The sequence below is a fragment of the Xenopus tropicalis genome, chromosome 8 (assembly GCF_000004195.4).
Source record: "Xenopus tropicalis strain Nigerian chromosome 8, UCB_Xtro_10.0, whole genome shotgun sequence".
NCBI lineage: Eukaryota > Metazoa > Chordata > Amphibia > Anura > Pipidae > Xenopus > Xenopus tropicalis.
The window spans coordinates 124,294,329-124,320,960 of NC_030684.2; the positions used below are offsets into that span (position 1 = coordinate 124,294,329).

General features: G+C 39.1%; 2 protein-coding genes across 2 annotated transcripts in view; both read left to right on the forward strand.

Moving 5' to 3' along the window:
* LOC116406828 (vomeronasal type-2 receptor 26-like) overlaps positions 1-7,568 on the forward strand; it is a 29,497-nt gene extending 21,929 nt beyond the window's left edge. The window contains exon 8 of the mRNA XM_031891773.1: positions 6,634-7,568. Within this exon, the coding sequence (XP_031747633.1) occupies positions 6,634-7,568 (935 nt within the window). The remainder of the gene's footprint in view (positions 1-6,633) is intronic.
* A 7,736-nt stretch (positions 7,569-15,304) lies between these two features.
* Positions 15,305-26,205, forward strand: LOC116406829 (vomeronasal type-2 receptor 26-like). The gene is made up of 5 exons (XM_031891774.1): positions 15,305-15,559; positions 17,059-17,853; positions 18,426-18,644; positions 21,724-21,841; positions 25,307-26,205. Exons 1-5 carry the CDS (start codon positions 15,305-15,307, stop codon positions 26,203-26,205), a joined length of 2,286 nt encoding a protein of 761 aa, XP_031747634.1.
* Positions 26,206-26,632: the final 427 nt, after the last annotated feature.

Genomic DNA, 26,632 nt, shown 5'->3' on the forward strand with positions numbered 1-26,632 from the left:
AAAAGATTTTGTAGCATATCAAATATGGATTTCCAGTAGAGAGAAATTTTTGTACAGTCCCACCATATGTGAAGAAAAGAACCAATTTGTCCGCAGTTTCTCCAGCACAAGTTAGAAGCTGAGGAAGGGAAAATTCTGGACAACTTTAAAGGGACCATATACCATCTGTACATAAGTTTGACACTTGTTTCCAGCAACCGAACTGAGTTAGTTGTGGTTGTGATAAGTAAAAAAGCGTTATTCCAGTCAATTGGATCAATAGGTGCATTTATGTCTTGTTCCCAATTATTCAGGTAAGAGATGGTATTTTGTGCATCTATTGGTAGGAGAGCGGAATAGAAGTGGGATATCCTCGATGGCCGTTTCATCACATTAGTAAGGGTTAGTTGTTGCTTTGAAAGGTTCTTAGGTCTGTCAAGGCGGTGTGTTTTCAGATAGTTGCGTAATTGTAGATAGTTAAAAAATGTATTTTTAGAAAGCTTGTATTTCGCCTGTAATTGGGAGAAGGTTAGTAATGTATGTCCTTGATAGAGGTCTGCTACTGTTGTAAGTCCAGAACTTATCCAGGATGTTAAGTTCAGATTTGGTATTAACTTCTGGAATCCCACTAATGGGTGGAGTGGGTGTAGGCCTTCCAAGATATGATCTGTAAATTGGTAATTGTCCCATATCTTAAGAGAAGCTTGAGTGGTGAGAAAAAGATTACTTTGCTGGGGTCGTGTTCTCGGATGTATCCAAATCAAGTGGGAAAATTGAGCGGCGTGGGAGAGGGCCATATCAGATTCTTGCTGGACCCATTGAGGTTGATTATCAGGTATATATGTTTTTTGTAGGAAGTTCAGATGACAGGCCTGGTAATATTTCTTAAAGTGGGGCAGGCCAAGACCTCCGTCGGTTTTATGTTTGCACAATATCTTTGCTGAGAGTCGTGGTTTACAGTCCTTCCATATAAATTTAGAGATCAACTTTTGTAGGGAATGAAAGTACTGGTTGGGTACCTGTATAGGGATAGTACGGAATAAGTACAGAATTTTTGGGAGCAAATTGGATTTAATTGCTGCAATCCTTCCTAGCCAGGAGATGTCTTTATACATCCATTCTTGCGTAGATTTGTGAAATTTGAGTAATAGGTGGGTGAAGTTTTCTTTAAATAGGTTTTTCACAGATATGCACAGTTTAATACCCAAATATTTTATAGAGGTTTGCTGCCAATCAAGTAAGTAAGAAGCTTTTAGCTGTGTTAATGTATGGTTATCAATCCATATAGGGAGCGCTTCAGTTTTTGAAGTGTTAACCTTATAATATGAGACTAAGGAGAATTGGGATAGTGTAGTAAATAAAGATGGCAACGATTCAGCTGGGCTAGTGAGAGAGAGAATTACGTCATCTGCAAATAATGAAATCTTATAGGCATGGGACCCTATTGTGTAACCCTTAATGGCCGGGTTGGTTCTAATGGCTTCCGCCAGAGGCTCCATGAGCAGTGCAAAGATTAAGGGCGAGAGCGGGCATCCTTGCCTAGTCCCGTTTGTGAGATGGAAAAAAGGGGAATTATATCCACTAGCACAAATCCTGGCTGTAGGTTTACTATATAACACCATGACACTATCTAGGAAGGGCCCCTTAAACCCATATTTATTCAGTACTGCTGATAGAAAGGGCCATGCTATCCTGTCGAAGGCCTTTTCAGCATCTAAGGAAAGGAGCAGGCATGGGGTTTTGTTTTTATTAGCATGGAGGGCTATGTTAATTAGTTTCCTTGTGTTATCGGGTGCTTGTCTTTTTGGTATAAATCCAACTTGATCATTATCTATTAGCTGATGAAGTATGGGATTCAGTCTAGTTGCCAGGATTTTAGCATAAAGTTTTATATCAGTATTAAGCAGGGATATTGGACGGTAGTTAGCTAAAGAAGTAGGGTCTTTCCCTGCTTTGGGGAGAGTTATAATAGTAGCCTGAAATAATTCTTCTCTGTGTGTCATTGGGTTTTTCAGTTCATTAAATAAGGGGGTGAGCATTGGGAGAATAGGTTGGGCCATAATTTTATAAAAGTTGTTTGTGAAACCATCAGGGCCGGGAGATTTGTCAAGCTTAATCATCCGGATAGCCTGGGTGATTTCATCTGCAGTAATGGGGTTATTAAGTGTGGCTAAGTTTCCTTCTGTTATCACTGGTAAGGAGAGGGTTGAAAGGAATTGTTCTATGGCTGAGGCTGAAGGTTGTGGGGTAGAAGCGTCCCTTTGTAAATTGTATAGTTTTGAGTAAAAATTTGCAAATTCTTCTGCTATGTGGATAGGATTAGTGATAGTTTTACCATCAGCTGTTTTTATGCTTGAAATTCTTGTCTTAGCTTTAGCTTCCCTTAGCTTAAGAGACAGCAACCTCCCACATTTATTGTCTAACGAGTAATATTTTTGTCTTAACATTGTAAGTTGAAAAGCAACCTTCTCAAGGTTAATATCATTGATCTGTTTCTTTAAGGAAGCCACTTTTTGGGAGCATGCTTCAGTCGATTTTAACTTTAGATTTGTAGTTTCTGTAGTTAATTGTAGGTTTAATTCCAGTAGTGTTTTTGTCCTTTTCTTTTTAATGGTTGATGTTAATGCAATTATGTGGCCTCTCATGTAGGCCTTATAGGCACACCAAATCACTTCTGGGTTATATTCTAGCAATGAATTGTTCTTTAAGTATTCACTAGTAAGATTGGTTAGTAACTCTCTATTTGCTTTGTTGGAAAGTATGGAATTATTCATTTTCCAGGAGGAGAATGGCGGAGGAGTAGAATTTAGTTTAAGTAGTATGCCGACCGGAGCATGATCTGACCAAGTGGCTACCCCAATATAAACCTTTTTTGTAGTTTGTAAGAGCACCTTGTCAAGAAGCAACAGATCTATACGGGAGTGGGAAAGGTGAGGAGGAGAGAAATATGTAAAATCCTTTTCGCTTGGATGCCATGCCCTCCAAGCATCGTATAACCCATGTATTTTAAGAAGTTGTTGGAATCTTCTGGATAGATTATATGCTGTTCTCATAGATGGCCCTTGCAAGACCGGAGATTTATCTATATAAGGATCAGGGACCATATTAAAGTCCCCTGTTATAATTAAGTGTGTGGTATCATTAATTGCAGAAGAAATTTGCCGAAGCGTTTTAGCAATGAACTTGGTTTGTTGGGTGTTTGGGGCATATAAATTGAGCAAGGTATAATTTTTTGAGGCCACCTTGAAATTAAGAACAATAAACCTACCGTGAGGGTCTGAGGTTGTGTTGGTTACTGTGATTGGTGAGTTATTTCTAATCAGAACCGCTACTCCGTTCTTTTTTTACAGGAGCATTTGCGTAATATGCTTCTGAAAAAAAGGAAGTTTGCGAGAAGGGATGGTATGCTGCCTTGAAGTGTGTCTCCTGCAAACATAAGATATCAATATTCATATCCCTTGCCCAGTTCAGAACCATTTTATGCTTTGCAGGGCTGTTAAGGCCCTTAGCATTAACAGTTACTAGGTGTAATTGCATGTTAAACTTAAGGATAGAACCATAACCTTAAAAAAGCAAAAGGAAAGACCGGTACTGATGGAAATAAAGAGAAAAAGAGAACTATCTAATAAAATAAACAAAGCACTAAATAAAATGCCCAACGACAGCACTTAGGGCTTGTCAGGGCAACTAAGCAGTATTAAACTTTTCTGCTTATTCTAGCTGCACATTCCAGCCCGTGGGGGAAAGTGCCTAGGTATCGTAATATTCCCAGCAGCTTGAACATAGGTCTATATGAATTCTAGGAGTTTAGTTAGTATAAGGTAAGGTTAGGTGGGGGTAGGAAGGGACAGGGACGGACAAACCAAAAAAAAAAAAAAAAAAATATTAAATAGGTAGGGGGGGGGAGGGGGAGAGGGAGAGGGAGAGGGGGGGGGGAGAAAGAAAAAAAAAAAAAGGGAAGAAACTGAGCTGAGTCCCCTCTTACATTAATAAAACTTGCAAACTGTTAAACTCTTAATTAAGAGCGAAACACAAAAAAAAAAAAAAAAAAAAAGGAGTCCTTTACAGCTGTGGAGGTTTTGTACTCAAGTCGGGTTGGATCTCTGCTGTTGTTTTTCCTTTCTGGGTGAGACTGTGGTCCAATCCAATGGGCGCTTTTTTGGTATTTTAGGTGCTGAGATATCCATCTGTGTATCTGTTTCTGTTATTCCCCACTCTGTAAGAATGGTTTTGGCTTTGCTTGGTGTAGTGAAGGAAAATTGTTGGCCATTGCGCAAGTATTATTAGTCGCACGGGGAAGCCCCATTTATAAGGAATACTTTGTTTCCTTAACGCATCCGTAATTAGGGAAAATTCCCTTCTCCTGTTTAAGGTGTGGACTGATAAATCTGCATAAATGTGTAAGGATTGGTATTGATCTGGAATTTGGCTATTCAGCCTAAAGAGTCTCAACAGGGCTTCTTTTGTAGAGTAAAAGTGAATTCTAGCAATCGTATCTCGTGGTACTTCTGTTGGAAGGTTTTTTGGCTTTGGGATTCTATGAATCCTGTCTACTGTTAAGTGGGTAGCGTTCACATGCGGTAGCAAAGTTGTGAGCAAAGTTTCAAAATAAGGGGTTAACTCGTCCTGCTTTATTTGTTCTGGGATACCCCTGATTCTTATATTATTGCGCCTTGATCGATCCTCCAAGTCAGCCAGCTTGTCTTTCATAGCTAGCACTTGTTTGTTAAGGGATTCAAGGCAATCGGAGTACTGGTTTTGCACATTAGATATGTCGTCCACCTGTTTTTCTATGGCGTCTACTCTGTTACCAATATGGTGGACGTCAGATCGTAGTGTTTGTATAGCCTCCTTAATGTCAGAATGCAGAGAGATTTTTAGGTCACTTAGTAGTGATTTAAGTATGCTCACCGTAACAGGAGCAGTGTCGGTAGCAGAGGTGTCTTCCGCGTCCGAAGCATTCTCCGATAGTGCGCGCTCACCCGCCTCCGGCCCAACTGCGCCATCAGATGGTTTTAGGCTCGGTCGATTTGTTTTAGCCAAAAATGAAGTCAAATCCGCTTGGGGATGTTTTTTGTTACCTTTAGAAGGCATTGCTGCATTGAGAGAGGACTACCGTTTGGGTAATTCTGTGTGTAGCCGGAGTAAGACCAGGTCAAGCAGCGGAGCTCCTTAACTCACATCCGCCTGCATGCGCGTCCAAGCCACGCCCCCATGCATACACTTTTAATACATTAAATTAATACATACTGTGACATGCTGAATGCCTGTACATGCAATTTTGGGGGAATTAGCAATGGTAGGCAGGCGGGCATGCAGAGGATCTGGAGCATAGAGACAGGGACACCAAGTCTTCAGGCAAAACTCAGGTTTATTTAGGGCCAATTCCCAACAGAAACATAAAGACATAAGTCCATAAACAGTTCAGGGTTTTGATATGTCCCTTCTTCAGGGTTCTCACCTTCCAGGGTTGGTCCCACTCTCTGGAACACTCAGGCTTCACACTAAGCCTTGCTGAGCCCTCTCAGCACTCATCCATTTGGTCAGAACTCCCTCTGCTCCCTGCAGTGGCAGGTGGCACCCCCAGCTCCTCAGAGAGTTCCTAACACAGGCAGCCCTCATGCCCTGTGCCCTGCTCTGAGAGTGACCTTCACTCAGTCAAGGTTCAATTCCAACTCCAACCCTGTAAATCATACAGCCCTTTTATTGGCTGCTCACCTGCAGCCTAATGAGGCAACTCCCTACAGCTGGCCAAATCAAACCTTAAAGGAGATTTCCTCCAACACAGCATTACCTGCTGTAAAACAAGGTATTTTACCTTGGGCCATTTGTATCCCACCTTAACACTGGTGGAAATACACCAAATAATGACCTTTTCCATTGCATCGCTCACAATACATATACTTTTTATTATATTGGTAAGCTGTCAATAATGTTTTTGACTGGCTAAATAATTGGTAATATGTATGAATTTTCTGTAAATTATTTCCAAACATTAAATATATTAAAAATATCACTCTGGTTAGTGGTATTTGTTAACACCATGAGTGGCATGAGTGGGAGGGCCAGGGGACCCCTCTGAAGATTTTTTTTGTGGGGGACCTGTCCCATTGTAGTAATGCCACTGGATGAAATGTATTCCTCCCAAATGTCCAAATTCATGTCAAGGGTTTTGTTGCCTTAGAAGCAGTTCCTTGGCAGAGAGAATAAACAAATCTTCAGATACTCATGTAGCCAGGCCGATGTAGGTTTCATCTGTTTAAAAATGGTATTAGAATACAAGTGGCTTACTAGTTTTCAAAGGGAAAAGCAACTTTAGAATAAAAAGTGATCTGAAGCAGTAAAGAGCAGTATTGTGAGTTCCACAAATAATCAACATTAAAGTTGAAATGTGCATGGTACAAAAATAAGATTAACTGAATAATAATTTAATTGAAAGTATCATCTTTAAAATGGCTTATTAATCTGCATCTTAATATACTTTGAACATACTGTACTTTGAGATGACCTGTCTTTTATTGTGTGTCCTACACAATTGTGTAATGTTGATCATAGAGGCATTATAAAACAGTATACCCCATTGCAGATGAAAAAGTGCTTATTTTTAATCCTTCATACTCCTTCTGTTCAGTTATTTATTTTTTTAATTTCTAGATGTGGAAACCTGTGTAAAATGTGCTGAAGACCATTGGCCTAATCCAACTAGGGATCAGTGCATTATAAGAGTAATTGAATATCTGTCTTATGAAGATCTTTTAGGATATATACTGTCTGGCTCTGCTTCAGTCTTTATTGTATTGACTTCGGCAGTGTGTTTGGTCTTTATAAAACACAGAAGGACTCCTATAGTTCGTGCCAATAATCAGAACATCAGCTACATCCTACTTATGGCTCTTCTGATGTCCTTCCTTTGCACCTTCATCTTTATTGGACAACCTACTGGGGTTACCTGCATGCTGAGACAAGCCTTGTTTATATTTTCCTTCTCTGTTGCCATTTCTTCAGTTTTAGGAAAAACTATAACAGTTTTAATTGCTTTTAAAGCCACAAAAATGCAAAGGACTTTTAGAAAATGGGGAAGAATTAACATTTCTGTAGTTGTGGTTTTTATTTGCTCCTTTGGGGAATTTGTATTATGTGTAATTTGGTTAAGTTTGTATCCACCACATGTAGAGTCTGATAATAAAACTGTACCAGGAAAAACAATTCTACAATGTAATGAAGGTTCCATCATAAGTTTCTATCTGGCAGTTTCATACATTGGTGTATTATCCCTTATTAGCTTTGCTGTTGCTTTCATTGCTCGCAAGTTACCAGACCGTTTCAATGAGGCGCAGCACATCACCTTCAGCATGCTGGTGTTCTGCAGTGTCTGGGCCTCCTTCATCCCAACATACCTGAGCACCAAAGGCAAACACATGGTTGCAGTGGAGATATTTGCCATCCAGGCCTCTGCAGCAGGACTGTTAATGTGTATATTTACTCCAAAATGCTACATTATTTTGCTAAAACCAGAGCTCAATGTTAAAGGAAAGCCTACTGCTAATATACAGTCACACACGATAAATCAGACACTAAATAATAATTGAAAGAAGATAAAAATCAAGAGTGTGTGTTGTGAGTAATGGAGGTGTGCTACGGGCAGATTGACATTTACAGAGCACAGGGCATGACTATTTGCCTTTTGGAAGACTAAAGAAAGCATGGTTGTCCATGAGACACAATTTCTATATGTTATTCATTGTGTGAGAGGAGTGGTTAGTACATTGTAAAGCAGAATTACTGCTCTGATTGTTATTTTACAAACTTATAAAGTATTTATATTCATTAAACACAGCTTCTTCCTCCTCTAAATTGCAGTTTTCCTTCCTCTTCTTTCCTATTAACTTCTGCCAAAATGGGTGGTCCTTAACACCCTTGCATTTACTTCTTAAGGGAATAGATTGATAACATTAATAATTTCATTTCATTTTAAATGACAAGCATCTCTCGTCCATGTCTATTGGAACTTATGTTGAGTGCAGAATTTTAATGTGCTCACTTTCTGAAAGTTATCCAACCCTCTTCTAAACTATATAATATATGTAACAGCTCTCACTGTAAATACTGTTCTGCATCCCAAGATATCCCCTAATTTTTCCAACATGAATGGATGCCCTTTAAAGCTATAAAGCAGATGAAGAGCATGAAGGTCTTAGTTATGAGCAAATGTTGGGCAAGTTGAGATTGTTTGTGCTGGAGAACATTATATCTGAATATCTGGCTACACAACCAGGTCTTTCTAATTTATTCCCTTGTTATGATGGCACTGGTCCTGTGTTAAAGACATTACACTTGTGTGTAATTCAGAACAGGAGTTGGGATGGACACACTAATACCAAGTACAATTATGTAGAAGGGCTGAGGCATATTCGGGGTATTAGAAGTTATAGTTATACAGTAATTCACATGTGTCTACTAAGTCAGGCCAAAAAGCTGTCTGTCAGTTAGTGGTCTGAAGTAGTGTGTTGTTCTACATACCACAACTTATTTTCTGGACTTGCACCACCCTCAAACAAAGGTGCCTCAGCTACTTATCCCTAGTTCTGGCCCTGTATAGCTGCTTTGTAGCAGTAGCAGGCAACAATCCAAAGACTGTTCTTATTGCCATTATGGAGCCAGGAATGAATTCCCCTATAGCAGTGCTGTCCAACTGGCAGCCCGGGGGCCGCATGCGGCCCACGACCCCCCTTTGTGTGGCCCCCCCACCTGTCTGGCTGCTTTGATGGCTTACCTTTGTGTAAGTTTTAAATGGTATCAGTACTGGCCCCCCTGCATGGTTAACACCTCAGATTCAGGCTGTAAACCCTCTGTATTGTTTAAAAATGTAATCCCCTGTGTTCTACACACCTTTTAATCCCTGCATTGTTCACCCCCTGCAGTGTTCACACCTCAGGCTCAGGCTGTAATCACCCACATTGTTCCCCTGTTCACAGCTCAGACTGTAGGAGCAGTAGAAACCCACAAATAAACCCTGCACACTATAAAAAGAACATATACTGTGGTGGTACAGCAATTAAAAAGTTTTTTAATATATAGTTATTGTGCGGATTGTAGGAGCAGTGCCAGCATTGTGTCACTGTAGGCTGCCTGTGTGTGCCATACTCTGCCTGCCCTATGCTGCCAGTGTGTGCCATACACAGTATGGCACCAACAGGCAGCATAGGGCAGGCAGAGTGTGGCACACACAGGCAGGGTAGGGCAGGCAGAGTATGGCACCAACAGGCTGGGTAGGGCAGGCAGCGTATGGCAAACACAGACAGGGTAGGGAAGGCAGAGTATAGCACACACACCGGCAGGGTAGGGCAGGCAGAGTATGGCAAACACAGGCAGGGTAGGCAGATTATGGCAGGTTTTTGCTGTACTACCACCATTAATATGGCTATGGTCATGCAATAACATGGGTATGGTTTCAAGTGGGTGTAGTTTTAAAAAGGGGAGTGGTCAAAACTAGCTTCCATTCCGGCCCTCGGTACCACAGAAGTTGGACAGCACTGCCCTATAGGAAAGCTGTAGAGGTTTCAGATGTCATGTAATGGGAGCTCTCATTGCTGAGGGACTTCCATCACTAGGAAGATGGTTAAACAGGCCTTTGCTGTGAAATGTAGACATCTAACAAAGTAATTTGATGAACCAAGGCACAGTCAGAAAGAGGTACAGACTATATTGTTTATATGTAACACTATTTTGACTTAAATAAGGCAAATCCTGGCTAGTAGCATAGTGTAGAGCATGTGTTACATGCGACCCTCAATACTTAGGCATGGGCCTCCGCTAAGTGGGAGATTTACTATGGAGCGAGGGTGTAGTTAAACTACAACTAGCTGAGGTTGTGTGGTGCAATAGATATAAATGGAGACCAGAGGATTCTTATGGTAAACTTTAATGCAGATTTATTGTCCAAGACACAGATGTTATGCAGGGTTGTCATATACTCACAAGCAGTAGATATAGATTTGTCACAGTGATAAATAGCAGTTGTGACCTTTAGGAACAGTTTAGCCCAGCATGGAGATGTGCAGAGTATTAGCTGAGAGCCCAAGATGGATGCCCTTTTATTGAACGGATCCCCTCCAGCCAATGGTGGTTCAGGCGTAAGTACTGCCTGAGCCTTTGTCTTAACTGTGGTCCCTACAGCAAGGCATACAGAGCCTGGGGTAGGCTAAACCCTTAACAACTCCTTTGATGGGGCTAATGGCTGCCCTTTCTAGCTAGACTAACTGTGCTCACCTCTCCTAGAGAGTGCTATTAATTTAATCTGCTGTGCTTACTAGTTCTCATTCACGGGGCCCTGCCCCCAACTTTAGTTGTTCCAGTAGTGTTACTGGGGCCTGACTGCACCCAGGCTCAGATGGAGCTCTGCCTAGGACACAGCATGCAGCCAATAGAGGAAGACACTCCTCCTTGCAAGACACTATATTAGTCTGCAGGGGGAGTGGTCAACCTGTGTAAACCTATAAGGGGTACAGTTACACAGGGTCGGACTGGGGGGTGCAGGGCCCACCGGGGCTCCCGCCCCAGGGGCCCTGCAGGTGCCCCAGCCGCGTCCCCTAACCCCCCCCAGGGGCCCCCCTAACCCCCCCGAAGGGCCCCTGCCTGACGTCCTCCCCGAGCGCGTATAAATTGAACGCATCGGGGAGGAGCAGTCAGTAGCTGGCAGCGCCGGCAAGGGTCGGACTGGGCCGCTGGGGCCCACTAGGGCCGGGGCCCACCGTGATTTTTCCCGGTGTCCCGGCGGCCCAGTCCGACCCTGCAGTTACATAACTGAAACCTGAGTATAAGGGCTCTGCCCAATAACAGTAAAGCTTGTGAAGAGGTAGGGGTAAAGCCATAGGGAGCTTAACCCTATGGGTCCCTACATATACAAAATAAATAGTCCTCTTGGTAATTCTCAGACCCTTTTCCAAAGCCTTCCCTGTCACTGCCATGCGTAAATGCACTAGCAGACAACCTTAAGCCATTGAGCAGGCCTCCTTTCCTATAAACCTTCCGTCCTGCTTTCTGTCATGTACAGCACATGGTGCACAAGCTTTCTGGACTGCCTCCAATTCCCTGCTACAAAATCACCCTAGGTCCAAGCCCAAACACTATTCCCAGTTGTGCCACCCTGGATCAACAGCCGAGGGAGCAACATATGACAAAAAAGCAAATGAATTGAAATAAATATTCTGTAAAGCTTCTCTACTTGATTAAACTAATGAGTCTGTGTATTTTCTTCCACCAGAACTTATGTAAAATAATGTCTTTCCGATGGCAAACTTCTCCATTTATTGTACAAAGCTTTTTACACCATTTTTTTTCATTTTACACAGCATAATAAATAAGGCCCTTTATGTGAAAGGAAATATTTTCATTTTTTGACGCTACTGGTCCTTTAAAAATGAATATGGATAGATGGTAGTGTAAGTATTTATCCCCTCATTATGAAGATTTCACACTAGAACCCTGTCAGTAAAGCAGAAACTAACAGCAGCTTTGTGGGGAAAGCAAGATTTTTGGCAATTAGAATTTTAAACTTTTGTCTATTTCCATAGAAAACTTTATAAAATACTAATTTATTCAATTTGTTAAAAAAAAAATATATATATATATATATATATATCTAGAAAAGCGGAGAAGAACGGCACTCACGGGATATTTCACACCGGAGACATCAAATGGCTTATATATATATATATATATATATATATACAGGTATCGGACCCCTTATCCGGAAACCCGTTATCCAGAAAGCTCCAAATTACGGAATGCCCGTCTCCCATAGACTCCATTTTAATCAAATAATTCAGAATTTTAGAACTGATTTCCTTTTTCTATGTAGAAATAAAACAATACCTTGTAATTGATCCCAACTAAGATATAAATAATGCTTATTGGATGCAAAACAATCCTATTGGGTTTAATTAACATTTTATAAATTTTTTAGTAGACTTAAGGTATGAAGATCCAAATTACAGAAAGACCCCTTATCCAGAATGCCCTTGGTCCCAAGCATTCTGGATAATGGGTCCTATACCTGTATATAGATATATATATATAGGAAAGAAATGGGCCGATTCACACAGGACTTGTGAGAACAACTGTGATTTATTGATCGTATAACAAGACTGATGTTTCGGCCGCTACTGCAGCCTTTCTCAAAGGCGTTAGCGGGCAAAACGTCAGTCTTGCTATACGATCAATAAATCACAGTTGTAATCACAAGTCCTGTGTGAAGCGGCCCATTTCTTTTCTACTGCCCACAAAGCTTTTTGAGGACTGCACCCAGGCATCTACCGACTGTTTATTGTGAGTGCCTAGCTATTCAAACTTTTATGTATATATATATATATATATATGTGGTTTGTCCCTGAGGAAGAGCACAGATTGTGCTCGAAACGTTGGAATTTTTTCAATAAAACCACTTTTTCTTTTGTATCAAGTCCCTATGTGTGCGGCACTCTTTCTATTATATTTTTGTTTTTTGACCTGCACCAAGGGCATTTGGACTTTTATAGGGTGTGCTCCTCCCTGTATACTATATATATATATATTCAGTCTTTGCAGTGTCTGCACTCAAATGCCATAAACTTTATTTCTTGCTGGGTCTTTCTTTGGTCCCTGGTCTAAAATACAAGATATTTAAAAAATAAATAGTCTAATTCAATAAAACTGGGGCTGGAAGTTGAATAAGTTTGTCTGCCTATGATCAGTTATATAAGAGAAACATTCATTTATGTGCAATACTGCAGTTGCATTCAAACAAATTTCCCCGCAGCCACTTTTTTAAAGGTACTTGTGTGAAAGGGAGCCCTTTTCTCTCCCATATAGTTGCACTCTGCGCTGCTCATCCCTTCCTCCCTCCCATTCTGAATGGAGAGCAGTTGTACCTATCCCTGACAAAGGGGAACCCTGGAGCTACTGGCACTTTTGGACCAGGTGGCAGCTTTAGGATTCCCTCAGTGCCGTACATCAATAGGCACAGCACACTTTTGTCTAAAGAACTGGGCACAAGCATCATCCTCATGCTCAACAACCCAAATAACATGAACTGTATAACTTTCAGCATATTGTGTTTATTTTCACACATCGGGCTATTGTGTTGGGTACAGTGTCTTCTTGCGAATGCAATAATGTTGGAATTCTGTGATGCTGTGATACACAAGTGCAAAGCACAAAACTTATTAATCCCAATGTTTCATGCAATGCTCTTTAGTTAAAAACAGTTACAGACTGGCTATTTTTGCTAAGGATTGGTATAGGCTGGTTACTGACAATATGTTTTTTTTGATAGATACTCACAGGACACCAGCCATGTCTTCAGTGTGCTTATTTACAAACAGAAAAAAAAATAAGGTGTAATTAAAGAAAAAAAAGAGAAGAATCTGAAGGGATAAAAGCAGGCTTCCTGTACAGTATATGCTTTAGCCACTTTCTATAACATTGCACGGCACCATCTTCTTGTGTTCTTCTTATGAATCCCTGGCCTTTACCTTTACATTATTCAATATGCATTCATGGACACTTGTATCTATGCAGAAGGGAACTGTGTTTGCTAAAGTTGGCCAAACCTTGTTGGAAACTCATAGCTCTAATGTTTATTCTGGTTCTTCTTTTCTTTTCTTGTAGCACAGGGCAATATAACCCATCAGAACTTGACCAACCACATGCATGGCCTGATTGTTCTAAACCAATAGTGTATGCTGTTGATGGAGACATTATAATAGGAGGCATTCTGCAAATCTTTCTTCAGGACCATTTTAAACTGGAATGTTTCCAAGAAGCTCCTTGTCCTGATGTTTGTATAGGGTAAGTAACACAATCACTGTTAATAAAAGGACACATTTCCTGCTTTTCTTACAGGGCACAGGGTCCTACTGGGCTTATTCTTCAATGAGAAAAGCTACAACACTACCTGCAGATGTTTAAAAAAGTTACAGAGCAGATACAGAAAGATTAAGGTGAATTTCTGTAACTTCCAGGTCTGTTGTTCACAATTCTTAGGACTTCCAGAAAAAGGTTTTTGTTCTGTACTGTCAGGTTTCTTTGTGAGTTTAACACAATAAAAGTTATTATCTACTTTGCATCACAGTGTCTAATTTAAGAAACTTTTTTGGGCAGGACACAAGGTATTTGGAACTAGGGATGAGCAAATTTTATCAGCAGACATGGGTTCACTGCAAAATTACACATTTCAGCATTGGCAAGAAAGGTTGAAGGTGGGAAACAACAGTAGAAGTGGAAGGTGCAACCAAGAGAGGAGCTGAGGAGTGGGTCAGGAACATAAACGGACACAAAAGAAGAGATGTAGTGAGGTGCAGAGGAATGAACAGCTTTGAATGTGTTATTGTTTGTTTTATGGAAAGCCATGATAAGGACCTCAGCAGGGAAGGGGCCTGTTTTCTCTTGGATAACAGGAGGGGAATTCAGAATCAGCCCAATTTAATAGAGGCTGCAGTAGGGAGAGATGGCAGTTAGGAAGGCCAGTTAGTTGCAGGTTACAGTCATCTAGATGGGATGGGATGAGAGCACACATGAGTGTCTTAGCTGCTGATTGTGAAAGAAAGGGACAGAATTTGGCAAAATTGTATAAATAACACTATGGCGTTAATTTGATCAGAGGAGTCAAACTCTTCCCCAAAGTTGTGAGTTAACATGGTTAGTAAGTATGACATCACTAGAGATAGTAAAAGGGGAGTAGGAATTAATAAGAGATAATAAAAGGGTGGAAAGATGATTAGTTCAGTAATTTGTTAGGTTCAGTTTGAGGTGGTGGTCTATTCAGTTGGAGAGCGCTAGAAGGCAGTTAGAGATTTGAGTCTCACTTTCAGTTGTTAATAAGGGGTTGAAAAAATATATTTGAATATTATCACCATGCAGATGATTTTAAAGCCAAAAATGTGGATAAGATCTCTAAAATACATATGGGCTTATTTACAAATTTTCGAATTTGTTTCAAGAGCTGGACTAGAACAGGACTTTGTGGAAATAGTGAAGAGCCTCTGTTAGTATAAAAGATCAATTAGAAAGATAGGAAGAGAGCTTCTATAGCTTTATACATATTAAAGTAAATTGTAATATGCATGTAACACTGTTTAGAAGGTAGGTTTACTACATCTCTGTATTATCTCTAGATTGATTGCAACTCCCTGCTTCTCCTGATAGAGCACTCATTACACAGGACTCTTTCTCTCTCAGGGGGGTTCTCACCGTATTGATGGTGGTTTACATTAATAATGTAAATTCTTAATTACTATATTAATCCAACAGACATTCATTTCAGCATCTGACCCACCTCCTGGCCTTTATGTATGCTATAGAGGAGATCAACAACAGCACAGAGCTTTTACCCAACATTACTCTAGGATATCGTATCTACGATACATGTACAAGTGAAAAAATTGCATTAATGAGCACTTTTAGCTTATTATTCGAGGATGAGAATCCAACTGTCAACTATATCTGTCAACAAGATCAGAAGTTGGTGGCATTTGTTGGACACTTGTTATCATCTATAACTTACACCATTGCTGAAATCACTCAGCTGTATGGATACCCTCAGGTACAGACAATTGGTATGACATTTTCGAAGTGTAGTGCAGAAAAGTACTTTTGCTGGCATGGTTATATATCATCTCACTGCACAGTCTATTAGCAATAAAAACACATTTTATATTGCTATTGCTTTTTATCTGGTTATATGTCTAATTATTGTAGAAACTACAACTACCCCATAGCACATCCCTCCTTCAGATTATTATAGGGGATTCGTAAAATTAATTGTCTGTGTGCAGAAAGTCATATACGCGCATGAAAAATGCATACCCCACAAATTGCTTTATATTTTATGTCAGCCAATTGGCATTCACAACCAGTTCGGTGCACTTTATATGATTATTATTATTATTATTAACATTTATTTATAAAGCGCCAACATATTCCGCAGCGCTGTACAATAAGTGGGTTTCATACATTGGACATACAGAGTAACATATAAAGCAATCAATAACCGATACAAGAGGTGAAGAGAGCCCTGCCCAAAAGAGCTTACAATCTACAAGGAGAAAGGGTTGAGACACAAGGTGTGGGAATGGGCATGACCAGAGTTGTGAGAGGTGTGGCACAGGGTATTGCTAAATTAGATTAGGGTAAGCTTCTCTGAATAAATGCATTTTTAGAGATCCCTTGAAGGCAGAGAGATTGGGAGAAAGTCTGACAGTTTGTGGGAGCGAATTCCAGAGAGGGGGGCAGCCCTTGCAAAGTCTTGAATGCGAGCGTGTGAGGAGGGAATGAGAGAGGAGTTGAGGAGCAGGTCAGTAGAGGAGCGTAACAAGCGGGTTGGATGGAACCTAGAGATGAGTTCAGATGTAGGGTGGGGCAGAGTTATGGACTGCTTTGAATGTGAGGTCAATAGCTTGAATTTTATCCTGGATGGTAGGGGAAGCCAGTGCAGGGATTGGCAGAGTGGCACGGCAGAGGAGGAGCGGTTGGAGAGGTGTATGAGCCTGGCAGCAGTATTCATTATGGACTGGAGAGGGGACAGTCTTTGGAGGGGAAGGCCAATTAGTAGGGAGTTAGTAGGGAGTTACAGTAGCCAGTTTTATAAGAGAGTGAATAAGAATTTTGGCAGCATCTTGGGTGATAAATGATCGGATTTTGGAGATATTTCTTAGGTGAAAGTGACATGATTTTATAAGTGATTGGATATGAGGAGTGAAGGACAGGGCAGAATCAAGGATAACCCCAAGGCACCGGGCCTGGGAAGATGGGGTGATGGTAGAATTGTTAACCGTTATAGATACCTCGGGAACAATGTGGGCGTTGGATGGGGGATTATGTATGTAAATCAGTACCTCATTAATTCAAATAGGTTTGGCAGGAGGTTAATATCATATAGTCATTTTGCTTCAGTTAAATGTTAAGTTTATCTCAATTAATAATGTGCCCTGTTATAATATATTTTATTAGCTATCAATATAGACTTAGACAATATAGACTAAACTAGCAGATTTACTATAATATTAATTAAGATATAGCCTAAGCAAAATCTATTTCTTTCAGATAAGTTACGGAGCTCTGGATCCCGTGTTTAATGATCGTATTAATTTTCCATCTGTTTATCGTACAGTTCCCAATGAGTATTCCCAGTTTAGAGTTATCATCAAATTACTGAAGCACTTTGGCTGGACTTGGGTGGGAATTATTGCATCAGATGATAAGAGCAACTACCAAGCCAGTCAGGAGCTAAGAAAGGAAATGGAGAAAAATAGAATCTGTGTGGATTTTTTAAAAAGCATAGCAAATTCACCCCCTTTTTCTCATATAAGTGCATTTGAAACTATTGAGGTCATTAAAGATTCCTCTGTCAGAGTCATTATTTTATACTTTAGTATAAGCTCTTTGACAAACTTGCTATCATACAGGACTTCCCAGCTGATATCAGAAAGGGTTTTTATATGCTCAGTAGCCCTGGATATTGTTATAGAAAGCGAGTTCACAGAATTATATTATCTAATGAACGGATCATTATTAATTGCACTTCCAAGAGGAGACATTCCTGGACTGAATGACTTTCTTTCGTACAAACTTTGGACAGATTCGTCGGAAAATATATTTCTACAAACGGTCTTCGACTTAATTGCAGAATGTTCAGACGTTGTCCTTGATGGTGTTAAAAATGTTACATGTTTAAAGAAACACAGAATAAAAGAATATTTATTGCAAGAAGAGACCATTACCCACCGTATTAAACACACAATATACATGGCAGTGTATGCTCTAGCCCATGCCTTAGATAATATGCAGTTACCTATAGAATTATGGTCCTCCAAAGAGATGAGCAAAATAAGATTTAAGGTTTGTATGAATGTTTTCACATTGTATCTTACATAGCCGAATGCCAGTGATCCCCAACCAGTGGCTCAGGAGGAACATGTTGCTCCCCAACCTCTTGGATGTTGCTCCCAGTGGCCTCAAAGCAGGTGCTCATTTTTGATTTCCTGGCTTGGGGGCAAGTTTCAGTTGCATAAAAACCCAGTATAATACCAAACACAGCCTCCTGTAGGCTGCCAGTCCACATAGGGGCTATTAAATAGCCAATTATTGCTCTTAGTGGCACCATCAGGAACCATTTTCATTTCCCATTTGAATGTCGCTCACGGTTATAAAAGGTTGGGGATTCCTGCTGTATAAGGATATACATTATAAGACTTCCAGACTACTAGTCTTTATGCAATGCAAGTAAAGATGAGGAAACCACCTACTATTGTAATGTCAATAACATTTGCATTCAAATTGTAGTTGATTAAAGAAGTAATTATCATTATCACTTGCTATAAACCAGCGGTCTTGTGACTATAGAGACAAAGATGTCAAAAGCAATGGTAAAACAAACAATTTAAACTGAAATCAATTTTTAATTTTACTAGCTAAACTATTACCTAAAAAACCTTCACCTGAAAACGCCATCCGGAGAGGAATTTTTCTTCTCCAAGGAAGGAAATATTCCTGGAAAGTTTGACATATTGAATTGGATTATTAATGAAAATGGAACAATTAATAAGATCCATGTTGGAAAATTCTTACCAAGTAGTGATCGGCTGATTATTGATGAGACTGCAATTACCTGGGCCCCTTATTTTGAAAAGGTAAGAACTTAAATGTAGAAATACAAATCTAATTCAGCTCTGATCATAGAACAGAATAGTCCTGGATCATGAAGTCCTACTGAGTAATTTTTTTCCTATATGTTTAAAAACTTAATTATTATATTAATTGTAGCTACCAGAGAACATAACAGACGGAGGTGAAACTTTAATAGGTATATGACAATACCATCAATGAATCGCCTGCTTTCAAAACAACTTAAGACATGGTACTGACTATACTAGGTGAGATTATCCATTCTATTCACTCCCCCATAAATCCTACACAATGATTGACTATAGTCTTTCTACCCAACCACATCTGAGTAAATCAGCAGAAGCATCCACTGCATCAAACTCTGGAAAAAACATTGTAATATCCCAGACAAGCACTGTATGCATGTAGCAGAATTCTGTACTTTTAAAGAATAAGTAAACTTTTTTCTATTAATAAAATTACTCTAAACAGCTTCCCAGAATTGCCTACCTTTGTCCCTCTGTTCTTTCTGACCTGGTTCCAGAGTTACAGGCTGTTCCATTCCTCTCCTTCTTTGTTCAGATTGAAGCTCCGCCCCCACTTCCTGTTCAGGTCTCTCACTACTTTGACAAGTCTAGTCGAATTGGAGAGCCCTTGATGGGTCTCTTGATGAGAGACCTGAACATGAAGTGGGGGTGGGGCTTCCCTCTGAACAAGGAAGGAGAGGAATCGAGAAGCTTGTAACCGAGGAACCAGGTCAGAAAGAACAGAGGGACAAAGGTAGGCAATTCTGAGAAGCTGTTTAGAGTAATACTTATTCTTTAAGGAGCCCCTCCCATATGGTACCCTAGTCATGAAGGGTGATTCCTTAAAAAAGCTGTAGACTGTTATTAATGGGAAGGCAAGAGAGCTAGAATTACTAGGCAAACATAAAATTCAAGTGAAAAAATGGTAGATTAGTGGCTTTTGACTTTTATAAATATTATAAGTTTGTTTAATTGGCACAGATAAAGGATTAGCATAGCCTTATGGAAACCCCCAAGATGATGAACAAGAGGCAGGACAATCTACCTAATATAGGATCAGATTCAATTTAGTGAAAACAGTTATCTCATACTTTATGACATGAAAACTCTTAGACGAGATCCAAATCGAGAAGAAAAAGCTTTTCTCCTAATTCAGTTCCAGTTTTTCCCATAGACTTCAGTAGAGTTTTCACATGATAAACAGTGAGATAAGTTTTTCTGAATTGAGTTGCGTCTCAAATAGAATTTCATCCATAGGTTTTCAAGCAATAAATCTTTTTCTCTCTGAATTCAATCTGGTTCTATATTAGGTAGATTGTCCTGCCTCTTGTTCATCATCTTGGGGGTTTCCATAAAGCTATGCTAATCCTTTATCTCCAATAATTTACAAAGTACACCTCCTGTGTCCACATTCCAGTCCATTCCACAGTCCACATTCCAGTCTAAATCTCTCATTTAATAATGTTTGCTACCTACCCCGTCTCACTCCAGTAGATTTTAAATGTTGGATGAATAAGAACTTTAAATGAAAATGGATGCGGCCGTGTAAGAAAATAAGACGCACAACAAAAAAAGACAGAAGTAATAAAAAGTCATTCAACAAACATGTTTCGTGGATTTTTTGCCATTTCGTGGATTTTTTGCTGTTTCGTGGACTTTTCGCTTTTCTTGAATTTTCCTGTTGTTTCGAGAAGCAAAACGCAACAGATTCACTCATAACTATTGGGGTCATTTTGATTTGGAATAAAGTGAAATCAGTTAGTGGAACGTTCCACAGAGTGATTTCACTTTATTCCAAATCAAAAGATGATGAACATGAACATGTCTGTTGGAGTAAGGTGTGTTACCATTTGTTCCATTTTCAGTAGCAAAACGCAAGTGTGTAATTTTATCACTGCTAAGGCACTCACTGGCTCAGAGAAAGAACACACCCACAGAACGTAGGGTGCTGGTACATGGGGAGATTTGTCACCCACGGTAACTCTGCTCCACCATGGGCAACTCCTTGTATCCTCATCAACGTGAACAAAATTCATACCACTCTTACATTGCCCACTTTATCTTGAATTTTTATGAAATCAGAATAAATCATTCATTTTGAATTATCCCATGTAAAAGACTTTGCATATGTGGAACCTTGGTAACTTTCAGAAAATGCACTTACCCAGGATTGCCAGATAGAAAGTGTTTAATATGATTAACATGATTATTTTAACACATGCATAGGGCAGGTAATTTAGAGCATTATAATGCTTACGGAGGGAAGATTTCCTGTGGGTGATAAAGGACAGCATCTTTCTTTTTCCTTATGTGTAAGAAAGGAATTTCTTCTAAATGCACCGTGGCCCCTTATCCATCTTCCTTTTGCTGTTCTGCTTGTATACTACCATTATTCACACAAGCTGGTATGGCCATGCAAATCTGTATTATCTGTTTTCACCTTCAACAGTCCCATGCCAACTTTTACTCATCGTTAATACCCAATCTATATCAGACTATTTACTGTGTAAAGATAATTGCTTTGATAATGGGTCCTGCGTGGTAGGTATTCTTGGTCCCTAGGAAGTTTAGTCTGATACTAGTAATGCTGGCCAGCACTGAAAAAGAACGTTTGTATGGTCACAAATGCTCTAGTTCTTTGATAAACCAAGGGTTAAAGCAATAAGTTGAGTGACCCAACGGTACAGTGAATCAGCTGAACTGCTGAATGTCTTAAAGAGGATGAGAGTGCTACTCAGCATTTTTATCCAGATGATATGTCTAAGTTAACTGAGACTGTACTTTAAATGGAAGTTGAAATGTACAACTATAGTCTTGTGCCTGCTTGGTAACAATAGCTGTCACAATCATGCAGAAAATATAAAATGTGACAGTGCCCTGAAGAGAGTGGCAGAAGTTTATAAGTGATAGTATCTCAGCAGCAAATCTGTTGGGATAAACTTACTGTGGACCAGCTGCTTTAACCTTCTGCCCCCTACTTACTCGTATAAATGTAACACCTCTATTTACTCCATTCATCTCTGATCATCTCTATTTTTAAAGATAAAATGACCATAAAACTTTTTATTGAATGTTTAAGACATCACAGTGCTCTGAAATGTGTTCATCTGGCCAGCGAAGAGCTCATCAGAATGGGAGGCCACCGTGCTGCTTCGACTGTGTTTCATGTTCTGAGGGGGAAATCTCAAATTCTGCAGGTAAGTAGAACAGAATGATCTAAGGGAAATACATTATTTATAGTATCTATTTGGTTATTGTCTTCTAATAGCTACCTACTCTTCAGATGTATCGTCAATAGGATTCTTTCACCTTCTAGTTTAATTTTAGACACTGTCTTTGTTAGGCCCTTATGGAATTGGCATATCAACAGATCCAACTATTAGATGATGCACTCGTTTATTGCTGATGATCTCATTGATTAGATTGATTTGATTGAGTCAGATGGGATGAGAGTTTTTTTTCTTTTACAAGCAATTGCTGCTCACGCTACAAATACAATGGATGATTTATAATTCCCTAAAACAACCACACCTCAATGCTGGAGATATGGTCAGGAAGAGTGCAAACAATTGCCTATACTTAGGACCGTTCAAAAATGTAAAGATGTGTTGGACAAGTCGTCTGGCTGCTTAAAAAGGTTCTTTTGTTTGAGATTAATAGGGGCCCAATGATATTTGTATAAGGTGACAAAATACTGTAACCCTAAGTCGCCCCAGAAAGTATGTTCTAGCTAAGTGCAGTAGAACATTGGTTACATTGGGCTGTTTCTAAGGTACCAGCAAAGGGTGGGTGATGTATCCCTTGCAGTTCTATGTATGGGTTCATCAAATAGAGTAGAGGCTCCATCAGACCATCAAGACTTTACAAATCCATAAACAGATATCCAGAGGTTTTAAAAGGAATACTGTTTCTTGTCAAACCCCCACAGGGTTATTGTATCAAGCAGTAGAGGTACAGGTATAGGACCCATTATCCAGAATGCTCGGGACCAAGGGTATTCCGGATAAGGGATCTTTACGTAATTTGGATCTCCATACCTTAAGTCTACTAATAAATCATTAAAACATTAATGAAACCCCATAGGCTTGTTTTGCATCCAATAAGGATTATTTATATCTTAGTTGGGATCAGTTACAAGGTACTGTTTTATTATTACAGAAAAAAAGGAAATCAGTTTTAAAATTCTATATTGTTTTATTAAAAGGGAGTCTATGGGAGACGGGCTTTCCGTAATTCGGAGCTTTCTGGATAATGGGTTTCCGGATAAGGGATCCCATACCTGTACCAGCAAAGAGTGGGTGATATATACTCTTTTGTGCACAGGTTCATCAAACAGTAGAGGCTCCATCAGACCATCCTGACTACAAATCCATAAACAGATATCCAGAGGTTTTTAAAAATGCAATTCTGTTTCTTGTAAAACTAGAGGTAGAGCAATGATATGATTATAGGATAGGGGATAGGAAAAAGGAGGACAAGAAATCTTGACTAGTCAACTGGGATAACTAGGGGATTATGTAAAAAAAAAAAAAAAACACAGGAAAAAGGAAAATTAAACACACAGATAGCAAAATTACTAATGACAATAAAATAAAAAAAATTATTATAAATTTGAACTCTACTATGTTTAATAAATAACAGATGCTATTTTTAAAAAAAAAAAAAATTCTTTTATCACTTTGTTTACTGAGAATGTATACAACCTTTAAACAAAATAAAATATAATTTATATCCCCCAATTTATCATTATGGTACATTTGGACATCAATACTCGGGAATTCTATACCAGATAAAAGTTGTGTGATAGTTCCAATGGACTTTATTAATCAGTTATTTCCGTAAAAGTTATATGACATCGACAGGGCACATCCACCATATATAAAGCGTATATCTATTTTGCTAAAAGATCTCTTAATTTGGAGGCAGTCTATACATTAAAGTATGTTTGACTGAAGTTGGGTACCAGGAAACAATAAGGGTGATTTCCCCCAAACATAAATTCAAGAATACTAGTGGGGGTGAGAGTGCTTAATTCTGGGATCTATAGGCATTCTACATCTCACCAGGTACAATTTGAATTACAAACTAAAAAAACATGACTTTTTGTGCAAAATGTTACAGCTTGAACCCTACCTACCACATGATAATCCTTCCTAATATCTTTCTAGATTGTTCAGTTATTAACATTTTTCAATCCATAGTGCAACAAACGTGGCATAACATTGTTTACATGTAAACATTATCTTAAAGAGCCGAGTGCCAGTTTTACATAAAATCACTGGTGTAAATAGAGAAAGCAGACCTCATGGTCATAGGGGGGCAAATATTAGTTGTTAAATATTGGGTATTGAAAAAGTAGTTATACCCCAGGCCTGAATGGGTTAAAATGTTTCAAGTGTGCAACTGACTTGCCATTCACACCATACCTTTACATACCCCATTGTTCCTAAAGTCTGGAATGTGATTACGTTATAGGAAACATATTGGACATCTTAGTGGTAGTATAGGGTAGGGGGTGTACCCCACAAAGGGTGTATATATCAAGTAACAAAAGTCTGGTCTCAGACAAACACACACACGTGTATCCACTTTTAATACATTAAATTAATACATACATATACTTTTTATTATATTGGTAAGCTGTCAGTAATGTTTTTGACAGGCTAAAAAATTGGTAATTTGTATGTATTTTCTGTAACTTTATTCCACAAGTTAAATATACTAAAAATATCACTCTGGTTAGTGGTGTTTGTCAACACCATGAGTGGTATGAGTGGGAGGGCCAGAGGGGCCCCTCTAAAGATTTTTTGTGGGGGACCTGTCCCATTGTAGTAATGCCACTGGATGAAATATATTTCTCCCAAATATCCAAATTCATGTCAAGGGTTTTGTTGCCTTAGAAGCAGTTCCTTGGCAGAGAGAATAAAAATCTTCACGGTGAGGGCAGTGAGGTTGGGGAATGCCCTTCCTAGTGATGGGGTAATGGCAGATTCTGTTAATGTCTATAAGAGGGGCCTGGATGAGTTCTTGATCAATCAGAATATCCAAGGCTATTGTGATACTAATATCTACAGTTAGTATTACTGGTTGTATATATATAGTTTATGTATGTGAGTGTATAGATTGGTTAGTATAGGTTGTGTGCTGGGTTTACTCGGATGGGTTGAACTTGATGGACTCTGGTCTTTTTTCAACCCTATGTAACTATGTAACTATGTAGGTGCACATGTAGCCAGGCCGATGTAGGTTTCATCTGTTTAATAAATGGTATTAGAATACAAGTGGCTTACCTAGTTTTCAAAGGGAAAAGCAACCTTAGAATAAAAAATGATCTGAAGCAGGAAAGAGCAGTATTGTGAGTTCCACAAATAATCAACATTAAAGTTGAAATGTGCATGGTACAAAAATAAGAATAACTGAAGAATAATTTCATTGAAAGCATCATTTAATACTTACTGAGATGATCAGTGTTTTATTGTGCGTCCTACACAATTCTGTAATGTTGATCATAGAGGCATTATAAAACAGTATACCCCCTTGCAGGTGAAAAAGTGCTTATTTTTAATCCTTTGTACTCCTTCTGTGGAGTTTATCCACTTAAAAATTAAGTGACTAATTATTGTGTTTCATTTAAAGTAAATTTTTTTAAATTTTATTTTTAGATGTGGAAACCTGTGTGAAATGTGCTGAAGACCAATGGCCGAATCCAACTAGGGATCAGTGCATTATAAGAGTAATTGATTATCTGTCTTATGAAGATCTTTTAGGATATATACTGTCTGGATGTGCTTCAGTCTTTACTGTATTGAATTCGGCAGTGTTGTTGGTCTTTATAAAACACAGAAGGACTCCTATAGTCCGTGCCAATAATCAGAACATCAGCTACATCCTACTTATGGCTCTTCTGATGTCCTTCCTTTGCACCTTCATGTTCATTGGACAACCTACTGGGGTTACCTGCATGCTGAGACAAACTACGGTTATGTTTGTTTTATCCATTGCTATTTCTTCAATGTTAGGAAAAACTTTAATGGTTTTAGCTGCTTTTCAAGCCACAAAAATGGAAAAGATGTTTAGGAAACTGGGAAGAATTAACATTTCTGTAGGTGTGGTCTTTCTTTGCTCCTTTGTGGAATTAATAATATGTGTAATTTGGTTAAGTTTGTATCCACCACATGTAGAGTCTGATAATAAAACTGTACCAGGAAAAATAATTCTACAATGTAATGAAGGTTCCATCATAAGTTTCTATCTGGCAGTTTCATACATTGGTGTATTATCCCTTATTAGCTTTGCTGTCGCTTTCATTGCTCGCAAGTTACCAGACCGTTTCAATGAGGCGCAGCACATCACCTTCAGCATGCTGGTGTTCTGCAGTGTCTGGGTCTCCTTCATCCCAACATACCTGAGCACCAAAGGCAAACACATGGTTGCAGTGGAGATATTTGCCATCCAGGCCTCTGCAGCAGGACTGTTAATGTGTATATTTACTCCAAAATGCTACATTATTTTGCTGAAACCAGAGCTCAATGTTAAAGGAAAGCCTAGAGTCACACACTGAAAATCATGTGCCACTTTGTTAGTATTGTGTTATCTAAGGATTTAATATTATAATGGATTTTAACATGTGCTCATTGTTGGTTTTCACTGGTTAACCTTGATGTATAGACATATGCAAAAATAGTTGCTTTAAAATTCTGGTTAATAGATGAGAAACAGATGCCCCTGGTTTTAAAATGTGGGTAATAAGCACTGAGAGAAGATGTCAATCAAGATTACTCTTTCTAGTTTGAGTGTATGCTGTGGGTAGTTGAGGTGTGATATAGGTAGACTGACATTTACAGAGCAAAGAACATGACTATTTACTTTTTGGAAAACTTCGGATAAATGGTTGTCTATGAAGCCCAATTTCTATATATGTTGCCCTCTATGTGAGAGGAGTGCATTATACTATGTAATACAGAACTAATCCTTTATATGGCAGAAGA

Coding starts and splice junctions, on each gene's coding strand:
- LOC116406829 (XM_031891774.1), top strand. CDS start 15,305: ATGTATGCTATAGAGGAGATCAACAACAGCACAGAGCTTTTACCCAAC. Junction 15,560..17,058: donor AGCTGTATGGATACCCTCAG/GTACAGACAATT, acceptor TATTTCTTTCAG/ATAAGTTACGGAGCTCTGGA. Junction 17,854..18,425: donor TGAGCAAAATAAGATTTAAG/GTTTGTATGAAT, acceptor TAATTTTACTAG/CTAAACTATTACCTAAAAAA.